This window comes from Sus scrofa, chromosome 10 (assembly GCF_054392235.1).
Source record: "Sus scrofa isolate SSC_HxYL_T2T_F1_AM1 chromosome 10, Sscrofa_HxYL_maternal_Yorkshire_Landrace_v2.0, whole genome shotgun sequence".
In the NCBI taxonomy this organism is placed as follows: Eukaryota; Metazoa; Chordata; class Mammalia; order Artiodactyla; family Suidae; genus Sus; species Sus scrofa.
This window is the reverse complement of record NC_139392.1, coordinates 16,325,375-16,343,302: the sequence shown is the minus strand read 5'-3', so window position 1 is coordinate 16,343,302 and position 17,928 is coordinate 16,325,375. Positions and strand designations below refer to the sequence as shown.

At 56.2% G+C, this 17,928-nt stretch overlaps 2 protein-coding genes and 1 non-coding gene across 24 annotated transcripts in view; 1 reads left to right on the top strand and 2 right to left on the bottom strand.

Moving 5' to 3' along the window:
* Positions 1 to 10,202, top strand: part of TMEM63A (transmembrane protein 63A) — a 39,700-nt gene extending 29,498 nt beyond the window's left edge. For 19 of the 21 annotated variants that reach the window (XM_084978808.1, XM_005653777.4, XM_084978810.1 and 16 more), the window contains 6 exons: positions 974 to 1,136; positions 2,969 to 3,074; positions 4,783 to 4,950; positions 5,579 to 5,694; positions 6,226 to 6,291; positions 8,748 to 10,202. In XM_084978808.1, coding sequence (XP_084834934.1) covers positions 974 to 1,136; positions 2,969 to 3,074; positions 4,783 to 4,950; positions 5,579 to 5,694; positions 6,226 to 6,291; positions 8,748 to 8,915 — 787 coding nt within the window. In that variant the 3' untranslated portion in view covers positions 8,916 to 10,202. 21 annotated transcript variants of the gene reach the window in all.
* LOC146398826 (small nucleolar RNA SNORD56) lies at positions 5,928 to 5,998 on the bottom strand. The gene has a single exon (XR_014818767.1). It is a non-coding gene; the product is annotated as a small nucleolar RNA SNORD56 (small nucleolar RNA).
* Positions 10,174 to 17,928, bottom strand: part of EPHX1 (epoxide hydrolase 1) — a 37,758-nt gene continuing 30,003 nt past the window's right edge. For both annotated transcript variants that reach the window (NM_001435000.1, NM_214355.2), the window contains 6 exon segments: positions 10,174 to 10,655; positions 11,506 to 11,631; positions 12,923 to 13,031; positions 15,027 to 15,232; positions 15,750 to 15,879; positions 16,504 to 16,731. In NM_001435000.1, coding sequence (NP_001421929.1) covers positions 10,454 to 10,655; positions 11,506 to 11,631; positions 12,923 to 13,031; positions 15,027 to 15,232; positions 15,750 to 15,879; positions 16,504 to 16,731 — 1,001 coding nt within the window. In that variant the 3' untranslated portion in view covers positions 10,174 to 10,453.

The following is a 17,928-nucleotide window of genomic DNA, read 5'->3' as shown; positions in this document are numbered from 1 at the left end:
CCGCCCCCACGCCCCATGGCACTTTTCTGGTGGCTCTAGCAAAAGCTCTTGGAGTTCTTTGTGTCTCCGCTCTTGCCCTCACATGTCTCACCTGCTCCATCAGCAGATCCTGACAGCTCTGCCCTAAGCTGGATCCAGAACCCCCCATGCTCACACCTGCCCCACAAGGAAGACAGCAGACACTGTCTGGGAGTCTCCCTGCCGCCTGGCGCCCTCACCACAGCCTGAGCTGCCTTTCTGCACCTTTCAGCCCCAACCCTACCTCCCTCCCTGGCTGTTCCAGCTTCCTGACCCTCTGCGCATGTGCCGGCCACGCTCACCTGCCTGAAAGCTGTTAGCTGTGGTTCCCTCTGCATGGAAGCCCTCTCCCAGCTTTCTCTCCACTGCCACGTCTCTGCACAGGGCACACTTACTAGAAAGGCTTCTCTGGGAGTTCCCGTTGTGGCTCAGCACGTTTTGAACCTGACTAGTATCCATAAGGATGCAGGTTCAGTTCCTGGCCTTGCTCAGTGGGTTAAGGATCCAGTGTTGCCACAACCTGTGGTGTAGGTCACAGACACGGCTGGGATCTGGCATTGCTATGGCTGTGGTGTAGGTCAGCAGCTGCAGCTCTGATTCCACCCCTAGTCTGGGAACCTCCATATGCCACAGGTGTGGCCCTAAAAAGACAAAAAAAGGAAAAGAAAGGCTTCGCTGATGGCTGTGTAACATGGTGAACATGGCCCCACCTGCTGTATTTTCCCCTGGAGCACATGTACACCCGGCAGGCTACTTGTTTGTGTGTGTGTGTCCCCTGCCCCCTGCAGCTAGGATGTAAACCCCGTGAGAGCAGGGTGAGGGGCTCTGATGCATTCTCAGGGCCTAGACAGGGCCTGGCACATGTGTGTGTTGCACACACGAAAAGGGGGGATGAGTGCCAGCCACAAGGGCCCCTCTCCCGCTCTCAGGGTTCCACTCTCACGGTCCTTCCCAGGTGCGTCTTCCTGCCCGACCAGGGCGCCTTCTTCGTCAACTACGTCATTGCCTCGGCCTTCATCGGCAACGGCATGGAGCTGCTGCGGCTGCCCGGCCTCATCCTTTACACCTTCCGCATGGGCATGGCCAAGACCGTGGCCGACCGCAGAAACATCAAGCAGGTACACAGGGAGGGCGTGGGCGCGCTCTTCCTCCCTGAGCCTCCCTGCTGCCCGCATTTACCCAGCCACCTGCTAGGTGCCCGGCGATGTGCTCCGGGTGCATCTGTGGGGGGTGGAGGCGTGAGCAACCATGGCAGCCTGGCTTCTAACCCTCTGCTGTGACTCGGGCTGGAGGAGAGAGTGGGGATTTTTGCATTTTAACCAGTCTGAAGACAGACAAGACAGACAGACAGACAGACAGACACACACACACACACATCAATACAGTCCTTTCCTGGGAGTTCCCATTGTGGCTTAGTGGGTTAAGATCCTGACTAGTATCCATGAGCATGCAGGTTTGATCCCTGGCCCCAGTCAGTGGGTTAAGGATCCAGCCTTGCCGTGATTGTGGTGTAGGCTGGTAGCTGAAGCTCTGATTGGACTGCGAGCCTGGGAACCTCCATATGCTGCAGGTACATCCCAAAAAAAAAAAAAAAAAACAAACCAGAAAGCATTCCTTTCCCATGGGCCTTCATTTGTATGCTTTTTTTTTTTTTTGGTCTTTATGCCTTTTCTAGGGCTGCTTCTGAGGCATATGGAGGCTCCCAGGCTAGGGGTCTAGTCAGAGCTGTAGCTGCCAGCCTACACCACAGCCACAGCAACCTGGGATCCGAGTCGCATCTGCGACCTACACCACAGCTCACGGCAACGTCAGATCCTTAACCCACTGAGCAAGGCCAGGGATTGGACCCGCAACATCATGGTTCCTAGTCGAATTCGTTACCACTGAGCCACGACAAGAACTCCTGTATACTTTTTTTAATGGCATATGCAAGTTCCTGGGCCAGGGTTTGACTCTGAGCTGCAGTTGCAGCAATGCTGGATCCTTTAACCCACTGTGCTGGGCCAGGGATTGAACTGGCACCTCCATGGTGACCAGAGCCACGGCAGTCAGATTCTTAACCCACTGCACCACAGCAGGAACTCCTGAATTCATTTTTAGGTGACCACAGAGGTCAAAGCTGTTTTGGGCTGGTGGCATTTGTTCCAAGATTCCCTAAGTTGGGTGTGTGGCCTTCTTGTGTTCTCATTTGCCATTGTGGGAGCCGTAAGAGGAGAAGCACCGCATTCTGTCGTGTTGTCCCCAGAGCCTGCTGTGAAATGGCCACTTGTGCGGCCCACTCTGCAGACACACGTACTCAGCGCTAGACAGGAGCTGAGGGTCTGGGCCGGAGACACAGGGCTAGGAGGGCAGAGCCGCCACTGGTCTGCGGCCCAGGGGATCTCAACCATTTAGTCTCTGACACCCCCTCTCTGCCCTCTGGGGGCTCGCAGGCTTGATGGGTAGATATAATTAGAATAAGAGAAACATGGAGTTCCCTTGTGGCTCAGTGGAAATGCATCTGATTAGCATCCATGAAGATGCAGGTTTGATCCCTGGCCTCGCTCAGTGGGTTAAGGATCCAGTGTTGCCATGAGCTGTAGTGTAGATTGCAGATGCGGCTTGGATCCCCACGTTGCTGTGGCTGTGGTATAGGATGGCAGCTGTAGCTCTGATTCGACCCCTAGTCTGGGAACCTCCCTATGACACAGGTGCAGCCCAAAGAGCAGGAGAAACCCTTAAGAAGACCTGAGTCATTGTGCCTTGGGGGGTCTGGGTGTGGGCTCCGGGAAGCTGGAGGAGGCTTGTGGAGGGACAGAAAGGGCCTCGAGGGGTGGGGGCGGCTGTGAGTCTCTCGTTTCCAAAGCCCTTCCTTGCCCCACTACCCCCTTCTCACCTAGAGTGCCCTGAGGTGGGGGGTCGGGAGGACCAGACCTGCAGGCCCCTCCCTGCCTCCCCCTCCCCCTTCCAGAACCAGGCCTTCGAGTTCGAGTTTGGAGCCATGTACGCCTGGATGCTGTGTGTCTTCACCGTGATCATGGCCTATAGCATCACCTGCCCCATCATCGCGCCGTTCGGTGAGTGGTCCCAGAGCCGGTCTCCCCGGGGAGGTGGATGGCTGATTCCCCTGGTGACAGCCATTGCCAGGGCGCTGGGGAGCCCCACAGACAGAGCACCTCTGTAGCCACAAGAATCACGAGCTGCCCAGGAGCCACAGGGGATACTGGGTTTAGTTCCGCCTCGCATGGATTCCTTCCACACTGGGACCTCTCTCAGTATTTCTCCTGGTTAGAGGGTCCCTGCCTGCTGCCCGCTTCATTCTTGGTTGATTCTCTGGCAGCGGCTGAGTAGTGATGGAGGCGCTTGTGTTTGTGCTCTCGTTCTGGCCAGCCACTGTCGTGGTCCAGGTGGATTTTGATAATTCTCTCACGTCCTTCGAGGTGGGTCTTGGTTCTGTCCTCCTTTCACAGATGAAGCACTTAACGCTTTGGTAGTGAGGAGTAGAGCCTGGATTTGAACTTAGGACCGTTTGACTTTGAAAGCCCAGGCTTTGCGACCACAATAAAGCATCAGGAGCTGGCAGATAAATGGAAGACTCTGGAAGGAAACCAAACACCCAAGAGACTGTTGGCAGTGCTAGCTGAGGTCTGGGGGGGAAGTGTTAGTTTTCTCCAATACGCTCTTGTACTATTTTATTTTATTTTATTTTATTTTTGCTTTTTAGGGCTGCACCTGCAGCATATGGAGCTTCCCAGGCTAGGGGGAGAATCAGAGCTGTAGCTGCCAGCCTGATCTGAGCTCCATCTCTGACCACAGCCACTGCAATGCCAGATCCTTAAACCACTAAGCGAGGCCAGGGATCGAACCTGTGTCCTCATGGATGCTCGTCTGCTGAACCACAACGGGAACTCCTCTTGTACTATTTTAAAGGTCTACAGTAGCATTACTCTTTGAAAAGAAACTTTTTTTTTTTTTTTTTAATAAGAACTTGACGTAATGGAAAAGGCAGTACCTGCCTTCTGTGCCGCCCCTGGGGTAAGACCCTTGGGCATCTGTTGACAGGGATGGGTGCAGGGGGTCGGCTCAGGTGGGAGAAGGAAAGGAGGGGGAGCACTGAGCAATAAGGGGCAGGGGGCTCTGTGGTGGTGGGGGGGTCTCAATGTGGGAGGAAGTAGAGCCAGGCATCTGGGGGTAAAATCACCTCTTTCCCCAAAATGGTCCTAGAATCTCAATGTTCCATGGGGATAGAGGCACAGACCCTCTACTCCCTGGCGTCAGAAAAAGGCTAGGAAGCGGGAGGGAAGAGGGGAAGGAAAGAGGGGGAGGTGGAAAAAGAGGGATCGGGAGAAAGAGAGGAGTTCCCCTTGTGGCTCAGCAGAAACAAACCTGTCGGAGTTCCCGTCGTGGCGCAGTGGTTAACAAATCCGACTAGGAACCATGAGGTTGCGGGTTCGGTCCCTGCCCTTGCTCAGTGGGTTAACGATCCGGCGTTGCCGTGAGCTGTGGTGTAGTTGCAGACGCGGCTTGGATCCTGCGTTGCTATGGCTCTGGCGTAGGCCAGTGGCTACAGCTCCGATTCGACCCCTAGCCTGGGAACCTCCATATGCTGTGGATGCGGCCCCTAAAAGAGAGAGAGCACTGGCAGCCAGGATATGCATGTATGCATTTAGCCCGGCAGCAGCCACAGCCCCAGCTCCAGGCACAAATAGCTGCCTCCTAGAGGACCGGGCACAGGGGTCCTTGCAGCCCAACCGGATCTGCAGCTCAGGGTCCCCTGCTCCTCAGGCCTCATCTACATCCTGCTCAAGCACATGGTGGACCGGCACAACCTCTACTTCGTCTACCTCCCGGCCAAGCTGGAGAAGAGGATCCACTTCGCGGCCGTGAACCAGGCCTTGGCCGCTCCCATCCTGTGCCTCTTCTGGCTCTACTTCTTCTCCTTCCTGCGCCTGGGTGAGGGGCCCTGCTGACCAGGGCGAGGGTGGAGGGCAGGAGGCATCCAGTCAAATTCCTCACTGCTTGAAGAGCATCAACTCAGTGTCCAATCAGAAGGTGGTACCCCCAGGTGAAGGCTGGATGCAGCCCTGGCAGCCCAGGCCCCAGACTTAGCCTGGGCTCACGTAACGTGGTGAAGGCCAGGTGGATTACTGCAGGCGGCCTTACAGAGAAGACGGTCCCTTCACCAGCTGCGCAGGGGCTGAAGCAGACGGGGTGGAGAATGGGCCCAGGCCTCACACCTCACAGTGCGGAGGGCATACAGGAGGGAAGACGGGAGTGTGATTGCTCCTATCCGCTGGGGGCCCCTGCATCCTCACTGGGGTTGGGAGGGAAATGACCCAGCAAGGAAGCTGGCAACGTGCCACTGACTCGGTGCCCCCGTAGCTGAAATCTGACTGGGGATCACGCCAGCCGTTCCATGGGTCACTCTGTGCCCTCCTGGCCGTGAAGACACCATCCCAGCTGCTGGGGGTCAGGGGGCGGCAAGATGCCTTCTCTGCCTTTTCTGCCTGATGAGAAGCCACCCGCAGTTTCAGCTGTGCCCTCCCCCACCCCTGCAAAGCTGGCATCCCTCTGTCCCCAGGTCTGAAGGCTCCCCTCACCCTGTTCACCTTCCTGGTGGTGCTGCTCACCATCCTGGTCTGCCTGGCCTACACCTGCTTTGGATGCTTCAAGCACCTCAGCCCCCTGAACTACAAGGTAAGGGCCCCCCTGAGTGCTCCCAGCCAGGACCCCCAAGAAGACGGTGGGTTCGCTCTCCACCCCTCCTCCCTGCCTCCTGCAGCAGCCGATCCGCAGCCCTCTCTGCATTTTCTCTATTTGTTTATTTATTTTGGTGGTGTGTGTGTGTGCATTTATTTAAGTAAACCAAACCCACCAGTCCCTAAAGGGACCTACAACTCCCACTCCCCAGTATTCTCCCACCCTCAGCTTCACTCAGACCCGAAGCACCAACACTCTCTAGGTGAGTTGCGGTTGTCGAAAAATATTGCCATCATTGTAGCAGATTTTATTTATCCCCGGGAAAGGTGTGGGTAGTTGGGTGGAATGCGTAGCTTCCCTCCCACCCCCTCCCCTGCTCCCTGCGCCGCCCCCCCTTTGGGCTGCCAGTGGGAGCTTTGTGCCAGCTGGTACTATTATTCTGGGTGTTAATAGTCTGTCTGTTTGGAGGGTGTCAGTGCAGGAAGATCAGTTGTATTTAGCTTTGCAAGTGTTTGCCGTTATCTGCAGATGGAAGAATCGGCGGCGAGTGACAGAGGAAGTGAGGTCGGGGCCCACCTGCCTCCCCATTTCACAGTAAGTGCGGTCCCCCCCCCCCCCGGGGAGCCCCGAGCACCTACATCGGTCCCAACCAGATGGGCCCTGCAAAGATGCTTTGAACCTCTCAGAAGTCCCTTGGTCACGTGCCAGGCGGGGTTCTGAATTAATGTCGTTTGAGAAGGAATCCCTGGTCTCTCTGGATGTCTTCTCTCACGTATGTGAAGCTACATCCGTCACCCGAGAAGATAATTAGTGTTGCCACGATATCTACCCAATCCTCCCCCCAGTTTCAATTCCTTGCTCACTCCCCTTCTCTGCACTTTTTTTTTTTTTTTTTTTTTTTGCTTTTTAGGGCCACACCCTTGCCATATGGAGGTTCCCCAGGCTAGGGGTCGAATCGGAGCTGCAGCTGACAGCCTACACCACAGCCACAGCAATGCCAGATCCAAGCCACGTCTGTGACCTACACCACAGCTCTCAGCAACACCAGATCTTAAACCCACTGAGCGAGGCCAGGGATTGAACCCGAAACCTCATGGTTCCTAGTCAGATTCGTTTCCACTGTGCCACGACGGGAGCTCCCCCTTCCCTGGATATTTAATGCTTGGTGAGTCTGAGCCCTTCGTGAAGCCACATTGCGAGGCTGTGGTTTGCTGAGGCTCTGAGAGAGCACGCTGCCCGCTGTGCCAGTGTGAGGACCTCCACTGGATGCCAAGAGGGTGTCATTAACCTCCCCTCTGAATTCAGCCAGTGGACTTTGCACCTGCTGGGGAGGAGGGCACAGTGTTGGGAAGACAGTAGGACTCCTCTCCGTCCTGGTTCTTCCTGTGTCCGGCCTCCTCGGTCCTGCTCCCAGGGCAGGGTTGGGAAACGAGCACGGACCAGGCCCTGTGACCCCCTTGTCGAAAAATATTGCCATCATTGTAGCAGATTTTATTTATCCCCGGGAAAGGTGTGGGTAGTTGGGTGGAATGCGTAGCTTCCCTCCCACCCCCTCCCCTGCCTGTGACCGGTGGCCTGATGGACAGGGCTGGGACAGCACGGATCTAGATCAGTGGCAGAGTTCTTTCCAGTGGCTCCCTCAAGGTGTCAGGCACGCTCATTGGTGTCTGTCCTTGGACCAACCCCAGAGAAGGTTTCAGGAAGATTCCTTACTGGGCCTCTGCCTGCCTGATGCCATGCATGCCCTGTTCCCAGCCTGGCTCTCAGCTGGAACCTGGGTTGTGAGGAGCATAACCTCCGCAGTTCGGTCAGCTGCTCAGAAGTCCTGCTGCCCTCGTTCTATTTTATTATTTTTTTCTATTTTTGGTCTTTTTGTCTTTTTAGGACTGCTCCTGCAGCATATGGAGGTTCCCAGGCTAGGGACTGAATTGGAGCTGCAGCTGCTGGCCTACACCACAGCCACAGCAACGCCAGATCTGAGCCGCATCTGACCTGCACCATAGCTCACGGCAATGCCCAATCCCCAACCCACTGAGCAAGGCCAGGGGTCAATCCCCATGGATTGTAGTCGGATTCGCTTCCACTGTGCCATGATGGGAACTCCTATTTACTTTATTTCGTTGTCTTTTTAGGGCTGAACCCATGGCATATGGAGGTTCCCAGGCTAGGGGTTGAATCGGAGCCACATCTGTGACCCACACCCCAGCTTATGGCAACACTGGATCCTTAACCCACTGAGTGAGGCCAGGTATTGAGCCTGTGTCCTCATGGATACTAGTTGGATTCTTAACCCACTAAGCCACAATGGGAACTCCTTTCCTCAAATTTTTAGATTATTAAACAATTTTTTTTTTGGTCTTTTTATGGCTGTACCCATGGCATAAGGCGGTTCCCAGGCTCGGGGTCTAATTGGAGCTGCAGCTGCCTGCCTACGCCACAGCCATAGCAACACAGGATCTGAGGTGCATCTGCAATCTACACCACAGCTCACGGCAGTGCCGGATCTTTAACCACTGAGTGAGGCCAGGGTTCGAACCTGCACCCTCATGGATGCTAGTCAGATTTGTTTCCGCTGCGCCATGACAAGAATCCCTGTTTTGTTTTTTCAAACTTGGTTGGCCACACCCATGGCATGTCGACGTTCCAAGGCCTGGGATCAAACCAGAGCCATAGCAGTGACGTCTCATAGTTACTCTGTCGGCCACAAGAAAAATCCTCACTGACCACATTTTAAGCCTGTCCTTTTTCTAGACCTGTCTCCTATAGAAAGTGAGAAATTCTAGAATCCAGCTCCTGGAAAAGTTTTTGTTTCCCCTGAGACACAGGTGTGCTTTCTTCTCTGTGACGGCGAGGACTGTCTGCCTGTGTTTTCTGATTTGCTCTGCATTGGGTGTGTTTTCGTCCTGGTGTCCTACGTTGATGGTAGCGCTGTCTCCTTTAGGAGCATTCTCTGTGACTTCCTGCTGGAGGGAGGCGGGGCAGGAGGGGAGGAACGGGTCCGGGAGCTCATGCCTAACACAGCCAGGACTAATGCCTGCATTTGTTGGCAGCCCTACGTGCCCCGGATCCTGAACAGCTCATCCTCAGAGAAAACAGCCCTGTCCCCACAGCAGCAGCAGACCTACGGCGCCATCCACAATATCAGTGGGACTGTCCCCGGCCAGTGCGTGGTGCAGAGCCCTGCGGACAGTGTGGTAGCCACCTACCAAGAAGCCTGAGGGCCTGGGAGCTGCCGGGCTGGGCCAGGCTCGAGGACTTGGGGAGTCGGGCACAGACACAGGTGGAGAAGCAGCTTGACTCTCACCCTAGCCAAGTTCAGGACTGCTTTCTACATGCTTTAAGAGCATCTGCTCTGAAAAGATGGAAGCAGAAAGGAGCTCTGGCCCTGGGCTTGGTGGGAAGGGTGGGACTGCCAGCCTCTAGTGGTCTTTTCTAGACCCAGTGGAGGAAGGGGAGTCGCTGCAGCTCTGGACTCTGCCTGTTCCCCCGAGGCTCTGCTGATGTCCAGCTCCATCTTCTGCTGCGGGTCCAGCTTTGGAGCTGGGATGATATCCCCAATGGTTTTTAGCAAGATCATGTGTTGGAACTGTGTCCCTCCAACCCATTAGCTGTGGTGATAGCAAGCAGGGGGTTATACCGCGTGAACACCTTCTGAGCAGCCATAGATAGCCCCTGCACCCCTCCGCCCCCAGGCACACCCACAACTCATAACCAAAGAGCCTACGCAGAAGCTGCAAGCCTGAGATGGGCTCGCAGTGATGGTCCGGCTGGTCCCAGCGCCCGGGGTCCCCGCAGAGCGCGGGGAGGGGGCGGGGCCAGTGCTGGGCCGCAGCAGGCTCCTCCCCAGCCCCACCAGGGTCCTGCGTTTTTGATCATGTTGCCAGTGACACGGGCTGGATCAGGGTCTCCCTGCAGCAGACAGGGACGAGGAGGACCACTACTAAAGTGTCCATTCGGCCAGACTGGTGAGATCCAGCCTCTCTTGCCTCTTCAGGCCCCAGAGTGTAGGGCCCTTGAGTCCATCTGTCTGTTCCCTCCCAGGGGGACAGGGCTCAGGACTTTCTTGAAGGCAAGGGAGAATTGCAGCCCCAGGAGGAGAGGCGCAACCTCTTATTTTTTTCCTCTCTTGGTGGGATCCAGCTGTGAAGCAACTTCCAGCGCTTGCGGGAGAAGCCGCCCCCGCTACTCCCTCCAGGGGGCGCCAGAGGCACGAGCGTGCGGATGGGGACTGGAGACCAGAGGCTGCCTGGAGCCTGGTGGACGGGGCCGCCAGCAGTGGCCGCGCGGTGTCTGCTCGGAGCTGCCCCAGGCACCCAGACCAGCTAGAGCGGTTTCTTGGTGTCCCCCCGCCCCGTGTCCCCACCATCTTTCCCCTCCCAGCGGAACCCCACCCCCGTGCGGACTGCAGACCTGCCAGTTCTGCTGGAGACACACCCACATGGGGTTGGGGCTTATCATGTCACTTGTTCCAGCCACTTTGAGAAGGAAAATCATTTATCATCAAAGTCATGTTGCTTAACAAGTGTGTGGGGAGCATATGCTGAGGGGCAGGCCTGGGGTCCCAGCTGGCAGGGACGGAAGCCAGTGTGTTCCTAGGAAAATGGGGCGTCTCCACAGAAGCCTGGGAAGCCACCACCCTGCCAGCCCCACTTCTGCCGGGAGCTTCCGGGGAAAAGGACAGGGATCGGGAGGGAGCCTACCACTTGGGAGCAGGGGATGCCTATGAGGTGACAGCCAGTCCCCCCACCCGCTGTGGTCACTGCTGCTCCAACAGCCCCATGAACTTGCGGATGTCCTGGGCCAGCAGCTCCGGCTCCTCAAAGGCGGCAAAGTGGCCCCCACGGGCCATGTAGGAATAGGAGATGAGTTTTGGGTACTTGTTCTTCACCCACTTTTCTGGGCAGTGTAATACCTCGGAAGGGAAGGCAGCAAAGCCGGTGGGCACGTGGACCTTGATCCTGGAGGAGAAAGAGACCCACTGAGGGGGAGGCGGAGCCCTGTCCCTCTGTCCCCACAGCAGGCAGTGCAGGCGCCTGGGAGTCAGTTCACCCACTAGCACAGAGCCGTAAACTAAAAGACAGACCCAGGGATTTTTTTTTACAACCCACCTCAATGCAAACCCCCCAAGGGCCCTCTTTTCCGGAAGGGCTGCCCAGGCTGGAGAGTGACTGAGTGAGAGATCAGTCAGCCTCTACCTCCTGCCTATGTTGCCCTTTCCCACTGCTGCCGTCTGCAGGTCCCCTATGAGGTCTGCAAGGGTTCCAGGTAAGTCCACCCCGGGCCAGCCTATTAGCCCCGGGGAGCCACTAGGGAAGCCTGGAGGCCAGGCCCTGGGTTCCCTCTGTGAGCTTTTTTTTTTTTTTCCTTTTTAGGGCCGCACCCACGGCATATGGAGGTTCCTGGGCTAGGGGTCCAATCGGAGCTCCAGCTGCCGGCCTACACCACAGCAACTGGATCCAAGCCGCATCTGTGACTATACCACAGCTCCTGGCAATGCTGGATCCTAAACCCACTGAATGGGGCCAGGGATCAAACCATGTCCTCGAGGATACGAGTCAGATTTGTTACCACTGAGCCACAACAGGAACTCCCATGAGCTAATTCTAAAGACAGATTTTTCTGAACCTCCCTGACCTCCTTTAAATCGTATTCTCTTCCTGTATGCCCGCTGTGCACTGAAGGCTAGGTTGTACTTTTCTGCATCAAGTGCCTGCCTTTGAGCCCAAGACCAGGCTGGCCACCCACCCCCCACCTCCCAGCCTCAGAGGCGCCTTCCTCAGACCCCACGCCGGGCTCAGCCACACTTACGCCTCATGCTTATTGGCCATCACGCCCTGTCCTAGGTTCTCCTTGTAGAAGCGCTGGGAGGAGGTGATGGTGCCCGTTGTCCAGTAGAGCATGATGACTGTCAGCAGCTCATCCAGGGAGAACTTCCTGGCAAAGCAGACCGAGGGCCGCTCTCAGTGCCAGCTGAAGTTGTATGACGCCAGGGCTGCCACAGCGGAGGCCAGGCCCTGTGCCCGCCCAGCCTCCCTCCTCAGACTGTGCTGTAAGCTTAGTGGTCTTAGCCCTGGGCCTGAGGGAAGCCTGCCCGGGGTCACCAGCAACCGGGATGCCAGAGTGATGACCCTGTTTGAGACAGGCTGTGCTGGCTCATGCTGTCATCCTGGGTGGTGTCAGCCAACCCCTGCTCCAACCCGCCCCCAGAGGTTCAGGCCAGAGAGGAAGAAGCAGGTGGGGTCAACTGAACCCAGGGGCTTGGGCCAGTCACTGCTGGGTGGCCGGGAGGTCTAAGGGTAGGGTGCTGCAACCCTGCTCAGAGGTGGTGCCTACTCCTGGACCCTCAGTGCAGGCTGCCCTCAGACCACGCTCGGGAGGGGCCCACCCGTGCCAGGCCCTGAGCAGAACCTGGTCTCCAGGCAGCCTTCAGAGCCCGCGGTCCTGCCCTGGCAGGGCACCAGGAGAAGCAGGGCATTTTTTTTTTCTTTTTTTCTTTTCAGGGAGGCACCTGTGGCATTTGGAGCTACAGCTACTGGCCACAGCTGCAGCCACGGCCATCCAGGATCCTAGCCACGTCTGCGACCTACACCACAGCTGACGGTTATGCCAGCTCCTTAATCCACTGAGTGAGGCCAGGGATAGAACCTGCGTCCTCATGGATGCTAGCTAGGGTTCTTAACCCACTGAGCCACAGTGGGAACTCCTGGGGCATTTTTATTTACCAGCTGGCCAGCGTGCCTCCTGCCAAACCTGTGTCACCCCAAGAAGCAGCCATGGGGCCCTGCAGACACCCCTTTCCTTCAGCACAGGACACCCCTTTTCCTCTCCAGCCTGGGAACTGCTGAACAGGTGAACCCCCTCCCCTGACTCCAGACTGCGGGGCCCACACTCCAGGAGGAAATATGCATTTGGGACCTAATGCTGGAGCCTGAGGCCTGTGGACTCCGGAAAGCCCCACATCCTCCTGGCCCTGCCAGCCCCTTGGGCCCTTGTCTCCTGGCACTGGGTTCCCTCGGCCTGGCCTGTGTCCCGGGGCCCTCCATGTCCGCCCACTGGGTGTGCTTCCCACTGCTCCCCCACTCACCTGCCACTCCCCAGCTTCGACCTTCTTCCCGGAAAAACCACCCACTGCACTCCGGCCCCTCCAGCTTCCCTGACACCTGCTCCCCTTCAGGGCGCTCAGCCTGGGGGCCTTCTGTCCCAAGGCTGGTGGGTGGGGTCTCACCTCTCCAGGCCGCCATCCTCCAGGTCCCGGAACTCTTCGTTGGTCCAGGTAGAAAACTTCTCTAGGATGTAGGCAGCCAGGCCCACGGGGGAGTCATTCAGGGCGCAGCCTGATGTGGGAAGAAGCAAGAGAGCAACTCAGGCCTGGGACCAGGGAGCTGGCCCCACGCACGGTACCATGGACAGGAAGCTCATGCTGGAGCACAGCTCTGCCCTAACCCTCGGGGTGTTCCTGTAGCTCACTTTCCTGCCCTCCAGCCTCGGAATCCTCGTCTGACAAAAGGGATAGCATCTCTGCCACTGCCTCACAGGGAACCACTTGGGCAGCTTCCTGCAAACTGAAGGGGCTGTGACACTGGGTTTTGTAGGCTCTAAATGAGAAATATAGGAGTTCCCTTCATAGCTCAGTAGAAAAAGAATCTGACTAGCATCTATGAGAATGCAGGTTCGATCCCTGGCCTTGCTCAGTGGGTTAAAGATCCAGTGTTGCCGTGAGCTGTGGTGTGGGTTGAAGACGTGGCTCGGATCTGGTGTTGCTGTGGCTGTGGTGTAGGCCGGCGGCTACAGCTCCAATTCAACCCCTAGCCCGGGAGTCCCCAAATGTCGAGGGTACGGCCCTAAAAAACACCAAAAAAAAAAAAGAAATATATATGAATGCTAGGTGGTGGTTTTGTTTGGTTGTGTTTTTGTTGCTTCATCATAATCAGATTTTTTTTCATTAAATTTTATTGGCATAGAGTTGACTTAAAATGTTGTGTTGGTTTCAGGTGTACAGCAAAGTGAAGCAGTTATACAAATATTCATTGCTTTTCAGATTCTTTTCCCATGTGGGTTATTTGAATGCTGTTTTGTTTTTTGTTTTTTGTTTTTTTTTGTATTTTTGCCATTTCTATGGCCACTCCTGCGGCATATGGAGGTTCCCAGGCTAGGGGTCGAATCAGAGCTGCAGCCGCCAGCCTACAATGGAGCCACAGCAACGTGGGATCCGAGCCACGTCTGCAACCTACACCACAGCTCACGGCAACGCCAGATCCTCATGGTTCCTAGTCAGATTTGTTAACCACTGAGCCACGACGGGAACTCCTGAATGCTGTTCTTAAAAAGTGAGGGGTTTTTTTGGTTATATTCTATGACTAGTGAAAAATAAGAAACCTTAAAGTCCAAAATAGAGAATCAGTTACAAATAAATATTGATCCGCCCATAAGCTCAAATACTGAGAAGACATTAAAAAACATTAAAGATGGTTGGGAAGACAGCATGGATAGATTTCACAAACAGAATATAGGGCAGAGAAGCCATATTTAAAAGAAACTTACTCCTGGGTTTTTTTGGTCTGTTTAGGGCTGCACCTGTGGCATATGGAAGATTCCCAGGCTAGGGGTCCAATTGGAGCTGCAGCTGCCGGCCTACACCACAGCCACAGCAACGCCAGATCCGAGCCGCGTCTGCAACCTATACCACAGCTCACGGCAGTGCCGGATTATGGGGACGCAGATTTGATCCCTGGCCTCGCTCGGCGGGTTAAGGATCTGGTGGTGCCATGAGCTGTGGTGTAGGTCTGGGACGTGGCTCAGATCTGGCGTGGCTGTGGCTGTGGTGTAGGCTGGCAGCTGCAGCTCTGATTCTACCCCTAGACTGGGAACTTCTTATGCCGTGGGTGTGGCCCTAAAAAGACAAAAGAAAAAATTAGCCCTTAACAGGGCCAGGTGGCAGAACCAGTTGCTGGGTCCCCCTCACTGTCTTGGGGAACCACCCAGGCCCTGAGGCACCCCTCCCCCCACTCCTCTCTGTCCCTCCACGTCTCCCTGTAGGACAGAGGCTCAGGGGCGGAGGGGTGAGGGGTCAAAGCCACTGGGAACACTGACTTCACTCAGTGGAGTCGTGGGGAGTTTGATGAGCACTGTGTCACTGACGTCTGTGGAGAAACGCGGATTCAGGGTGGAAAGGGCTCTGAGTCTCTCACAAAAGGCTGCTACCTCTGAGCAGTGTCCCTGGGGGTGGGTGAGTCCCCCTGGCTGGGAGCCTTGCTGAACAGAACGGAGGTGGCCCCCCCAGCCCCCCATGCCCACCCCTGGCGGAGAAGGCCTCCCTCGAGCCCCCTCACCCACGGTGTCCGGCTTGGTGCTCTGGATGTGCATGTAGCCGCTCTCCCTCATCAAGGTGTAGAAGGTCTTCTTGAAGGGGTAAAGCAGCTCGAGGTCCCTCTCAGTGTAGCCAAAAAGCCTCCCCAAACGCCGTCCCAGGAAAAAGGTCAGGGTGTAGACATTTCTTAAAACCAGGGCTACGTTCAAGTGCAGGCCTTTCACGTGGCTGAGGGCAGACAGGGGCCAGAGGAGGCTCAGTGGCATCCAGGACAGGGCAGGGAACAGATGGAGAAGAAGCCTCAGGGCTGAGGAGCACAGGGCCAGCTCCCTTCAGCCTCTGCCACCACCCCCTCCCGGGGGCAGGGTGACCACGTGAGAGGGAGGAGAGAGTTGGGAAAAGACAGTTTCTAGAAAGTTCCAATCAGGTCTCTTTGAAGACTGGGTCCATCAGAAGGGTCCACTCCCTGACCTTCCCCTCTTCTGAGTGGCCTTCTCTCTGCCAGAGCACCTGGTGCAGAGTCACTAATCCTGCGTGACATTGAGTAGAGGGAGGATCCGTGCTGAAGTGGCCCAGGCCGAACTGAAAGATGGGGACCCTGTCTCATCTGCCCTGGGCCCGCCATCCTGCTGTGTGGCCCCCGTCCCAGGGCTCAGACACTATACCCAGGCAGAGCCTGGCGTGAAGAATCCCACCTTGCACGGGCTGTGCACCCCCCCACGCACACACCTGACAGCTACCTCACCTGGGCACCAGCTGGGCCATGTTGGTGCAGATCAGGGACCCCCAGTCTCCGCCTTGAAGGTAGAATTCCTGGAAGCCCAGCCGCAGCATCAGCTTGTAAAAGATCCTGGCAGCAGCCACTGAGTTGAAGCCTGATGGTGAAGGGGACGAGGAATCATGGGGGGGGTCACGCCTTGGGTCCTCCCGGTGTCCTCGGAGATCCCTCAGGCCCTCCCCCATCCCAGGCTCAGGGCGGTGAGAAGGAATCCTGGGGCCCAAGGACGGGGTGCCCAGTGCCCAGAAGGCGATGAGCCTGTGCCAGCCTTGGCACAGAGGGGGGCGTGAGGTGTGCGGCCAGTGCAGGCTGGCCCTGGTGTCTGTGGGTCGATACTGCCTGCGGGGCTGGGACAGTGCAGGGCCCAGACGTGGACCCGCCCCGAGTGGGCAGCTCCTGAGGACACGAGAGTCCAGGTCCTGAGCCAGCTCTGGATGGTCGTGACTGCAGCTCTGAGCACTGGGACTCTGCCAGTGTCCCACCCACCGTCTCCTCGGATCCTGGGAAGAGGCGCTGGCCCTTTGACAATAAAATTGCCCCCCTCACTTCTCTTCCCTCGGTTTGGACCCGTGTCCTCCTTCCTCAGCCTCCTCCTCAGCCGTGACAGGAGGCTGGCCCAGCTGACCACCTGCTGGCCTCCGGGCGGAGAGCCTGGGGGGGGAGCCGTGGTCCCTGGCAGTGGGGGGGCGGGGGGGGCACACGGCCTCTGGCAGCCTCATACCTTTCTTAGAGGATGCCTCTGAGAAGCCGTAGCCAGGAATGGATGGACAGATGACTTCGAACACATGCTCATCGCTCAGGCCGTGGTTCTTGGGGTCCGTCAGGAGCGGGATGATCTTATAAAACTCGTAGAAGCAGCCAGGCCAGCCGTGCACCATCAGCAAGGGCTTCGCGGTGCGGCCGGAGGGCAGCTGGGGGGGCTTCACGTGGATGAAGTGGATGTCCAGCCCTGGGGGGGGGTCGCGGAGCACAGTGAGTCAGGGTTGGGGGGTGCCCCGCGCTGGGGAGGCTGCAGTCACCGCCCTCAGAGTAGCGGGTCAGGTGCGGTGCCGCCACAGTATGGACCATGGTAACCATCAGTGCTGGCGGAGGGCCGTTCCCGGCTCCCTGTGGCACTCAATGAATATATATTTAGTCATTTAAAAATTTCAGGAAAGGAGTTCCCGTCGTGGCTCGTGGTTAACGAACCCCACTAGTACCCAGGAGGAATCGGGTTCGATCCCTGCCTCGCTCAGTGGGTTAAGGATCTGGTGTTGCTGGGAGCTGTGGTGTAGGTCACAGATAGGCTCAGATCCTGTGTTGCTGGGGCTGTGGTGTAGGCCGGCAACTGTAGCTACAACTTGACCCTCAGTCTGGAAATTTCCATGTGCAGTGGGTGCAGCCCTAAAAAGACAAAAAAAAAAAAAAAAAAAAAACAAGGTGTTTAATAATATAAAAATTTCAGGAAAGGAGTTCCCATTGTGGCTCAGTGGGTTAAGAATCCAACTAGTATCCATGAGGATGTGGGTTCAATCCCTGGCCTCTCTCAGTGGGTTAAGGATCTGACGTTGCTGGGAGCTGTGATGTAAGTCGCAGGTGAGGCTCCAATTCAACCTCTAGCATGGGAACTTCCATAGGCCATGGGTTTGGCCCTAAAAAACCAAAAAAAACCTTTTTTTTCCCCCCTAGGAAAAAACCCCATATACCCAGCTATAGAGAATGAAATAGACTATAAATTAACAGTCTACTGTAATGCAACAGTCATCCAAAATGAGTGTCTAACAGAACACTGTAAACCCGCTAAAATGGAAAAAATAAAAATCATTTACAAATAAAATTAGGAGTTCCCATCATGGCGCAGTGGAAACAAATCTGACTAGGAATCATGAGGTTGTGGGTTCGATCCCTGCCCTTGCTCAGTGGGTTAACGATCTGGTGTTGCCATGAGCTATGGTGTAGGTTGCAGACGCAGCTTGGATCTGGCACTGCTGTGGCTGCCGGTGTAGGCCGGCAGCCACAGCTCCGATTAGACCCCTAGCCTGGGAACCTCCATATGCCGTGGGTGGGGCCCTCAAAAGACAAAAAAAAAAAAAAAAAAAAAAATTAAAAAATATGACAGTGTTGACATGTATTTAATAGTGAAATCAGTTCAGTAGTCACTGCTAAG